At 48.2% G+C, this 10,787-nt stretch overlaps 1 protein-coding gene across 1 annotated transcript; it reads right to left on the bottom strand.

Moving 5' to 3' along the window:
* Positions 1-280: 280 nt before the first annotated feature.
* On the bottom strand, positions 281-9,768 carry LOC116400711 (potassium voltage-gated channel subfamily H member 2-like). The gene is made up of 5 exons (XM_031878676.1): positions 9,278-9,768; positions 2,353-2,432; positions 925-1,047; positions 730-737; positions 281-296 (listed from the first exon to the last, which is right to left on the bottom strand). The coding sequence occupies exons 1-5, from the start codon at positions 9,468-9,470 to the stop codon at positions 281-283; spliced, it is 420 nt and encodes a 139-aa protein (XP_031734536.1). The 5' UTR covers positions 9,471-9,768.
* Positions 9,769-10,787: the final 1,019 nt, after the last annotated feature.

Here is a 10,787-nt window from a genome sequence, read left to right as displayed (position 1 = left end):
TAGACACATACCTAAGTCCGTATGAACCCATCCGCGATTGCTTAATCTCAAGATCAGCCAGCAAAACTTCTCCTCAAGATCCCCTTTTCATCACCGAAACGGGCAAAGGGGCCACGCGGTCCCATTTCCACCACCACTTCCGCTATATATTAGCCAGATCCGGAATACCCCCCGAGTTTTACTCAGGTCATTCATTCCGCACTGGCGCCACCTCGAGTCAAGGAATTCCTGACCACATCATTAAGATTCTTGGTCGTTGGTCTTCCACCGCGTACCTCTCCTACATCCGCTTCAACCTGCACAACATCAGAAACGCTCACTGGCATCTGTCCTCATGAGGCTATCTTTTGGGGACTCTGCACCGCCAGAGCTTCCTAAGAGACGGCCCCCACCCAACAGTCTCCGTTCCCGCCAACCGCCGGACACCGACGGTCCCCCATTGCTCGCCTAACCTCCTTTCTATAACCCTCCTCGTATCTTCTACCTTACATCCCTTAATTTCCCATCCCTACCCTACATCCCTCTACCCCTACCCCTACCATACATCCCTCTACCTCTACCCCTACCCTACATCCCTTCATCCCTCTACCCCTATCCTACATCCCTTCATCCCTCTACCCCTATCCTACATCCCTTCATCCCTCTACCCCTTCCACTTCCTAAATCTAACAATCATTCCATTATGCAATAAACCTCTCGAAACTCACACTGTTATTGGCGTGGTCCTTGTTAGTGAACTGCAATGTATACACACACACACACACACACACACACACACACACACACAACACAACAATAAGAAAAAAACAATTTTCCATTACAATATATATGAAGGAGGAGCAGCACCCTTCATGGTCCACACACCAAAGCTGGTCTATCTAGTTTAGAACAGAAACATTAGAGTGCAAAGTCATCCCTACTAACCTGGGTGACTTTCTCAGTGACATGGTGTGTTCTGTCCATCAGTTTGCAGGGAGGTCTCATTTCACCTGGAGGTAACGCCATAAAGGCCTCTGTCTTTGTGTCCTGTAGGCTCTGGGTCATCTGCTGCATATGCAAAAATCACATATAGGGCCTTTCTCAATATGCGTACTTCTCTGTACTTGTGAACTCGTGGACTTTTGAAACGTCATCAGTCTCAGCCCAAGTACTGTTCCAATTCAAAGTCAAGCACGGTCAAGCACGGTCCAAATGCCCGGATGTGGCTCGCTCCGCCCATTTGACCGGGTATGCATCGGAGGTGACTTGTCTGTACTTGGGACAGCCAAATATCCCAGAATGCATTTTGCACCAGCAACAGGAAACAATGGCGGAGGAGAAATCACACAACTGGAAGTTGAAACTTTCTAAATACTACTGTTGTTAAGTCATAGAAAGTAATTTTAGGATGTTTTGAGGCGAGAAGTTAGTTGTTAAAGCATCAAATCTGTGGTAGGTTTGTAAAGATTCAGCCGATTTAAAAATATGCTCCGACGATTTCGGAGATGTGAGGTGTTGCTCGCGGGACCGGCAGTAAACCAGCACCGGGGGCTCAGCGCTCATGTTAGCCGCCTAGAACAGCCTGATCTCAGCAGTAAACCCCGCCAGCACCGGGGGCTCAGCGCTCACGGTGCCCGCCTAGAACAGCCTGATCTCGGCGAGTCTTTTTGAAACTTGCCGCTGGTATTGACGTCTCTGTAGCGTTTTCCTCGTCGGCAAAGAGTACAGCAATCCGGATCTGATCCACATGCATACTGTATATATACATACAATTATATATATATATATATAAATATAATTGTATGTATATATATATGTATATACTGTATGTGTATATAATATAATACACTTATATAATAATATATCATTTTTTATTTTAAATGAAAATGAAAACAGCAGGGTTGTCATATTTAGTTTGATTGTAAAAATTACAGTAAAAAAACAGATTAAACTCATTAGCAAGACCAGCTGAGGTGGTGATGTCATCAAGTAAGCTGTTGTTCCAATTGTCCCTACTGCGTTCTCTGGACTTGTGAACTTTTGGAGTATTTTGGAGTATGGACTTGGAGTCTGAACTCCAAGTCCATACTCCAAAAGTTCACAAGTCCGTACTTGTGAACTTGGGTATTGAGAAAGGCCCAACGTCACACAATGAAACATTGAAAGCAACAAAAGATTAGCTTAATAACATTTACATTTTACACTGTATTTTAGGCATTTGGGTGACGATCCAACTCAGAGCAATTTACGAGTGCCTATATAGTATCTCTAACATTTCCAAACTTTTAGTATCACTGAATTTTTTATTTTTCCTTCCATATGTTGGAACATCTTGTAAACTGCAGGGTATCTGCGTCTTTCTGCACACATTACCTGGCTGTTGGTCCGGCAGCGTGAATCGGTGTCTGATGTCCCAACTGGCACGCTGCTCTTTTTAATGGTTACCATACCAGCTGAAGGAGAGGAGGAGAGAGAATGTTTGTTGCAGAGTCACCATATATAAAAGCCAAATAAAATGGAAAGTCAAATTACAAATAAAAATTAAATTAATTTGTATTTCTCACATACACACAAACTGCAACTGACAATAGAGGAAACTGAAGTGGATGTGACTTCCCTGTGCAGTCTATAGTGTTATTTGTTACCCATTACCCATAAAGGTATGTCTAACTCCACATTATACCAATATAAACTACAGGTCAGTAGCACAAGCAGCCAGGTGTACATTAATACTGAATGTTTGAGCTATATACTTGTGCTGCTTGGATTAAGACCTATATGCATATGTATGTCTATTGTCAGCTCTTAGTTAAAAGGTTAGTTGATAAACTAATCAATCTATTAAGTAACGGACTGTATAGCGGTTTTCTAGTCTTTCCGACCACTCAAAGCGCTTTCACACTAATTGTCATTATTCACCCATTCACACAATAGGTGCCACCTGCCTATCAGACTATCTATGGTTAAGTGTCTTGCTCAAGGAGGCCACATGCGACTAGCAGAGCCGGGGATCGAACCTCCAATCATCTGATTGAAGGACAACCCTGCTCTTCACTTAGCCACAGTCACCCTTAGTGTCTTCTTCTAGAACATTTTACATCGGTCACCTGTGAATGATTAGTCCTTCATTTTTAAGAATAGGCTACTATGATGAAGGACGACCTCAGACGGGTTTCGGAGAAGCAGCCGAGCAGGAACCGCACTACGCCCCTTGCGGAAGAGGACGGCAGTCACCTGCTCGCGGACTAATATTAACGGCATTGAGTTCGTGAAAAGGCTTGAACGAGAGTGGCGGCGCGAAATGACGGCCGTGTCTGTAAATAGATTAGAGTTTATGTTGCTGTTCGGAGTTTGACTTTCAAGACTGTGTGCGTGCAAACAACCAGTAAGTAGACGGAAAGTTTGGTGTTAGTCTAATTTAGTCATAAGTGTTATATTGTGTCATTTGCATGGCAATCTATTCTGATATTTAGTAGCTTGTTCGTTGTTTGCTAAGTGGTGACTGTAGGAGTCCCGGACCTGTTTATCACTGCCTGTATTCTGTTCCTGTGTGTCCTAATTAGAAACCAATGTTGTATAGAGGTTTTTACTAATTATTATTTCATGTATGTCTGTTTCAGAACCACACATAATTGCTTGTTTGACTATTGTCAATAAACCTCTCAAAGAAACATCTTGTCTGGAGTGCATTCTGATCGATGCCCCCTGGTGGCCACAACTTTTAATGAACCAGTAGAAATATACAGTCCTTTCCCAGTCAATATAACAAATGGTCCTTCGAGCCGGATGAGAGTGGTCACCGTGGAATTGATTAAAGATGTTTCCATATCAGCAGAGGACTTCACGTCCTGCAGACGCCCGTCCCCGCCGAGAGACACGGCCACCAGCCTGGATGGAAGATTACGCTGTCTCCATGCCAGCACAGCAGCAGTCTTACTACAGCGCGGAGAATTTCCCGGAGAGAAACGTCAGCCCGGCTAGATGAGGACTGGAGTGCTGCGCAGGGAGCGGCAGCTCAATATCCCTTCCAGCCTGAGTATGCAGACACCTTTTTCCAGAGTACGCCTGCCTCTCATCGACGGAGGCCTGCAGCAGAATCCTTGAAGCCCTCCACAGGCTGATGGAAGACAATCACAGGTTGCAGCAACAGATGTTGGACATACACAGGCGACTCCCTGACCCACCACTGCTGCTACAGAGAGCCCCCTCTGTTTCACAGACGTCTGAGCCCCCTCAGCAGCAGCACGTCGTGCAGGCTGACGACATGTACCACCCTCTCTTATTCCCCTCACCTGTGCAAGCTAGCAGTCACACTCTGCCTCCAGTGGATAATGATGACTGGCCACCGCCACCACCCCCTGTAACAGAAGATGTTGTTTACCAGCCACAACCACCACCACAGGACCTTGTGGCAGAGCTGACAATGCCGCTGAGAGACATGTGGACGAGACGTCAGGAGCAGTCTCTCTGTGGCCCAGAGCCAGTTTATCCTGTTTCCCGGATGCATACACCAGAGTATTGTGAACCTTATACCCCACCAAGGAGGGAGTCACTGCCCAGCAAGCCGTTACCCTCCCACTACAAGGAGACTGTGTACCGCGGTCCTACGCCCAAAATCCCTGCATTCACTAAAGGAGATCCTAGGGAGTTTGCTCGGCTTAAGGTTGCCCTAGAGAACCTGCTGCCTCAGGATGCTACAGAGCTCTTTAAATATCAGATCCTGGTGGACCACCTGAAGTATGAGGAGGCGCTGCTCATAGCGGACTCCTACACCAACTCGTTGCAGCCCTACACTGACACAATGGCTAGCCTCATTGAACAATATGGCGCACCAGTTAGCCCTCAGAAAAATCGCTGACCTGATGGATGCCTGGAACATCGCACGTGGAGCCATCTGTGGGTTCAAGCAGTTTGCACTGCGATTGAGAGCACTGGTTGGTATGTTAGATCAGCTTGGGGACAGTGGACATACTGAGCTCCACTGTGGGTCACATGTGACATGGCTGTTGTCCAAGCTACCTCAGGATATGCGGGCTGAGTTCAAGAGGTTCCTGTACCCCATGCGTGTTACCATCCCCAACCTCTTGCACTTTTCAGACTAGCTCGACTATGAGCTGAAGATTCAAGAGACAGTGTACGATTCACTGTACAGAGAGGATAAGAGCAAATCAGGACCACGGCCAGAGAATTACCTCGACAGGAGCAAGAGTGGCAGGAGCAGCAGCATCCTGCACACTACAGACCAGCCTGAGAGCTCACCAGCAGCAGTGAAGCCACCCCTAAGTGCCAAGCAGCCAGATAGGACGGCATACTGCCACTACTGCTTAAACACGCAGCACTTTCTCGACCAGTGTGTAAGCTTTGCACAGCTGAACAAAAAATAGCCTGGATCAAGATCAACAAAAGATGCTGGAGATGCGGCCGCTCGCACCAGGCTGCACAGTGCCGCCTGAAATTTACGTGTCAGAAGTGTAAGGGGAAGCATCTGCACGATGTGAATATAAAACCTGCAGCTGAGAATACGTCCTGCCTTGTCAGCACAACCAATGACGTACTGTACTTGGACAGACGGTCCGGGTGCAGCCAAGTCCTACTCAAAGTGAGTAAGGTGTTGCTGCGCAATGGTGAGCACACCTTAGAGACACATGCCATCCTAGATGATGGGTCGGAGCGGACCATCCTCCTTCCAGCAGCAACGCAGAGACTTAAGCTATCTGGTGAGCCAGAGGATTTGGTTCTCAGAACTGTTCTGCAGGATGTCAGGCTTCTGCATGGCGCTGCTGTGTCTTTCTCCATCTCCCCAGCCGACCAGCCACAGAAGTCCTTCAAGATACACAGAGCATTTACTGCTGATCAACTGGGTCTGGCTGAGCACACATACCCGATAAATGCGCTTTTGAAGAAGCACAAACACCTAAGAGGCCTTCCTCTCCAAGCACTAGATAGAGTGCAACCTCTGTTGTTAATTGGGTCAGACTACCCCCACCTCATCACTCCAGTAGAGCCGGTGTGTCTAGGACCTCCAGGTGGGCCAGCGGCAGTGAAGACAAGATTGGGCTGGACGCTTCAGGGACCAACCAAGCACATCAAGCAGCAGTCGACAGCACAACAATGTCTAAACATATCCACCCTCTCACCTGAGTCTGAGCTTCTGCAGAGTGTAGAGAGATTGTGGCAGCTATATGTCCTTCCCTACAGGAGTGAGAAGCTTTCCACACGATCCAGGCAGGATCAGGAAGCAGTCCAACTGTTGGAGGCAAAGACCATACGAGTGGACGTCGATGGGATCCAGCGCTACGCCACTCCCCTCCTCAGGGTGAAGAACATGCCACAGCTCCAGGCATGTAAGGGGGCTGTGTTAGCCAACCTCCGCAGCACGGAGAGACGCCTGCTACGAGACCCGCAAAGAGCAGCTGCTTACTGCGCAGAGATCAGAAAGCTCGAAAAAGCGGGCTATGCAGTGAAAGTGCCAGAGGAGGAGCTTAGCGATGCAGTAGAGTCCTGGTTCATACCACATCACATGGTAAGCCACAATGAAAAAAACAGGATTGTTTTCAATTGCTCTTTTGCGTATAAGGGAGACAACCTCAATGAGCTGCTGCTGCCTGGTCCCACTTTAAGTTCCAGTCTACTAGGGGTACTGCTGCGATTCAGAGAGCACACCATTGCCGTCAGCAGTGATATCAAGGGCATGTTTCACCAGGTGAGGCTGCTCCCTGAAGACAAGCATTTGCTATGCTTCTTGTGGCGCGACCTGAAGACAGAGGAACCACCAAGCATCTACACATGGCAAGTCCTTCCGTTTGGCACCACCTTCAGTCCCTTCTGTGCAACTTTCGCACTGCAGAAACATGTATTTGACCACAGTCAGCCAGGGGAGGATGTCCGTATCTCCATAGAAAGGTCCTTCTATGTGGACAACCTCCTGCAGAGTCTCTCCTCTGTTGAAGAGGCCCGACGCCTAGTTGACAAACTGACATCATTGCTGGCTACAGGTGGATTTGAACTACGCCAGTGGGCCAGTAACACCCCTGAGGTCATTAGCCACCTGCCCAAAGAAGCCAGATCCGAAAACAGTGAGTTGTGGCTCAACGAGTCAGGCACGGACCCACAAGAGCTCGCACTGGGACTCCGCTGGCTCTGCAATTCAGACACCTTGAGATATAAATATCGGATGCTGGATAGACCCAAACCCACCATGAGAAATATGTACCGGGTCCTGGCACGCCTGTACGACCCACTGGGCTTTATTGTCCCCTTCACGACGCAGGCTAAGATCCTTGTGCAGCAACTATGGGGAAAGCAAAGAGATTGGGACGACCCGTCACTGCCTGATGATGTGCTGAAGCCATGGCTGACATGGGAGGAGGAGTTGCAGCATCTGTCTCAGATTTCACTGCCTCGCTGCTATCTGGGCCCTGAGATGGACACTTCAAACCTCCAGCGAGACCTGCACATCTTTGCTGACGCTTCAGAGAGAGCTTACAGCTCAGTGGCCTACATGCGTGCAGAGAACTCACATGGCCGTGTGGAAGTGTCTTTCCTAACTGCCAGATCCAGGGTATCCCCAAAGAAACAGCAATCAGTGCCGAGACTAGAGCTCTGTGCTGCACTGACAGGTGCCCAATTGGCCACATTACTGCAAAGAGAGCTGACTGTGTATATCCGCGACGTCGTCTTCTGGACAGATTCCACAACAGTCCTCACTTGGCTCCAGTCAGACTCCTGCAGATACAAAGTGTTCGTAGGAACAAGAGTGGCTGAGATCCAGTAGCTGACTGGATCCGTGCCTGGAGGTACGTGGACTCTGTCAACAACCCAGCTGATGACCTCACGCGAGGGAAGACACGAGGGAAGACACTGTTGGAACTGGCCGGTAAAAGTAGGTGGAGCCAGGGCCCTGACTTCTTGCAGCAGCCACCTGAATTCTGGCCCACACAGCCAGCCTCAGGAGAGACAGTGAATTCTGTTGAACTGCGAAAACCTACCATCAGCTGCTTCACCATGACTGCTCATAATCCTCTGCTACCAGACGCCAACCAGTTCACCTCCTTCAGAGCACTGACAGAGGCGTTTGCACAGTCCCGCCATGGGGCGGCAGTAGACCAAGACAGTCTTCCTGCAGAAGATTACCAGAAAGCAGAAAGAGACGTTTTGAGACAAGCCCAGCAGGACAGTTTCCCTGAGGAGTTCAACCTCTTGTGTGCCGGTAAGCCAGTATCTGCCACCAGTAGGCTGCTCTCCCTAGCCCCGGAGTATGATGAAACTGTGGGTCTCATCCGCGTTGGAGGAAGGCTCCGCCGCAGCGACCAGTTAGAGCCAGATGCCATCCACCCAGTGGTACTGGACTCTCGGCATAAAGTGACCCAGCTCATCATTCAGGACTTAGACAAGGGCCTCCATCATCCAGGATCAGAGCGCCTCTTTGCAGAGCTTCGCCGCAAATATTGGATTCTGCATGGCCGTGAAGCTGTGAAACGCCATCAGTACTCCTGACCGGACTGGACTGGACCGGAGAGGTGGAGAGCGACTCCAGTGGTGCCCAAGATGGCAGACCTCCCTCAGTCCAGACTGAGGCTGCTGAAGCCTCCATTTTACTCCACAGGCACAGACTGTTTTGGGCCCTTCACAGTGAAGGTTGGCCGTCACCACGAGAAGAGATGGGGCATACTGTTTAAGTGCCTGACAACACGGGCCGTGCACCTAGATGTTTTATCTAGCATGGACACTGACTCCTTTTTGATGGCTCTCCGCCGCTTTATTGCACGAAGAGGCAAACCAGCAGAGCTTCGCTCTGACCAGGGCACTAAGAGAACTAGAGAACTAGAGAACTAGATGAGGCATTCAAAACCATGCACCCCACACTCCTGGCTAAACACCAGATCAAGTTTCAGTTCAACCCCCCAGGTGCACCACACTTTGGAGGTGTCTGGGAGAGAGAAGTGAGATCAGTGAAAGATGCGCTCTACGCCACCATTCAGACCCAAACTGTCCCAGAAGAGGTCCTACGGACAGTACTGATTGAAGTAGAAGGGATTTGGCGGATGTTGACCCAGTCACCCCTGGTGGCCACAACTTTTAATGAACCAGTAGAAATATACAGTCCTTTCCCAGTCAATATAACAGCCACTTTGTGTATCTTTGGTGTCTTGAGGGTTGGGCACATTGTGTGCATCACACATAAATAAAGAAAAAAAAACATCAATCATCTGTACTGCAATTTCAGACTGAGTTATGAACACAGTGTGCTGCACACAGGAGAGAGGTTGAACTGGGTTAAGTGCAGTGCCGTTCTCACCAGTACAGCTGTGTCTCAGCTGCAGCCTCTTTTCCCAGTAACTCTGCCCGCTCTTGATAGCATCCACTGAGGAGGAGTGTCTTAATGTCCCACGCCTGCCGTCTAACCTGCTGGAAGGATGTTTGCTGTGGAAAGGACGGTCATCTTCATCTGGGCCTCTTCCTCTCTCCTCTCTCCTAGACAGAATGTACATTTATAAGCTGTCCGTTGAACGAGCAGTGTTTTTTGTAGTTATCAAACAGCATAGTGCCACTGATCTGACTGTTAATACCTCTACAATGTTTTTCTCAGGCATATAATCAACCGGAGATCTTGTGCACCCCTCTAGCATCAATAGCAAGGATCGGTGGCAAGAGAATGGGGTTGGTGCTATCCATATCAAGGTTGAAACACAAACACACTGTCGTAGTCTGAGATCATACCTGATCTGGGCATTTAGCCCAAGTGGGTATTGCTCTCAGCTCTGGCCGACTTATTGTGTAAAGCAGATGCTTGCTTTTGCTTCCCCTGTTAAAGATCTGGAGCCACCAATCTTAAAAATGTGTTTATAAAAAGAGGTTTTATTCATAAGAAAGGTGGATGCATAACCACTGTCATGCATGCATCCACTTCATGGGTAGAGACGATGAAGAGAGAAGCAATTAGTGAATGTGAGAAAAAAGATGGACACGGCGACAACTTTTTCCTCTGAAAAATATAAGACTGTTAGTGGGATTTGGTAAAAAATCTGAATCGGAAAAGGTGATCGGGTGACAGTAACTAATGTTGGGGGATAAAGCATAAAATGAGAAGAAAAAGTTCAGAGTAAAGTAAGAATGCAGTTCATATTACGTTTTTTTTGTATTTTGGCTAGATTGCCTTGCTTCTTGTGCCTCAACTTCTGACTATTCATAAAACCATGTTTGTTACGTGTTGTGTTTTCTCCCCTCCTGCCATTCCTTTTTTCCTCTCTCCCTCAGTCTCCTATCCTGGCAATCAGTTGATTGGGTTCCACCTGTGGGGGCCAGTCGTCGTGATCGGTGGGTGGCACCAGCGGCAGGCTGGCCAATTGGCGGACGGAGAGCCACGGATAAGATCAGGGACTCAGGAGTTCAGGGGCTGGTCTTCTATGGTTTCCTGTCAATGCTGAGAGCTAAACTTGTTAGTGTTTCTGGTGAGAGGTTGCGGACAGTAGGTGAGTCTGGTGTACCCTGCACATTGGCACCCACGTAGTAGATTTGCTAGTGATGTCGAGATGAAGCTTCATGAAGCATTGAAGCTTTCCATCCAATTGGTTCACACATGGGTTGAAGCTTCATGGTGCTTCATTTGCTCTACTGTGCTATCAAGTGGACAATAAATGTAAAACAGGCAGAGTGATTAAAATGACACCATGGCTTTGGTGTGTGAAGCATTGAATTGAATAAATGAATGAATGATGTTTGTGATGTGTGATACATAACTTATGAACTTATTAATATGGTGTCTGTCTTTATGATACAATGGTGGGGTCAAAAGGGAAAGTGGAAAC

Source organism: Anarrhichthys ocellatus, unplaced genomic scaffold (genome assembly GCF_004355925.1).
Source record: "Anarrhichthys ocellatus isolate YVR2014 unplaced genomic scaffold, GSC_Weel_1.0 scaffold192, whole genome shotgun sequence".
NCBI lineage: Eukaryota > Metazoa > Chordata > Actinopteri > Perciformes > Anarhichadidae > Anarrhichthys > Anarrhichthys ocellatus.
This window is presented reverse-complemented; position numbering and strand designations above follow the sequence as displayed.

Excerpts from the sequence above, each read along its gene's own strand:
- LOC116400711 (XM_031878676.1), bottom strand. The coding sequence starts at position 9,470 with ATGTACATTCTGTCTAGGAGAGAGGAGAGAGGAAGAGGCCCAGATGAA. Across the intron at positions 2,433-9,277 it reads GCTGAGACACAGCTGTACTG|CTGGTATGGTAACCATTAAA; the intron begins GTGAGAACGGCA and ends CCTCTCCTTCAG. Across the intron at positions 1,048-2,352 it reads GCTGCCGGACCAACAGCCAG|CAGATGACCCAGAGCCTACA; the intron begins GTAATGTGTGCA and ends TTGCATATGCAG.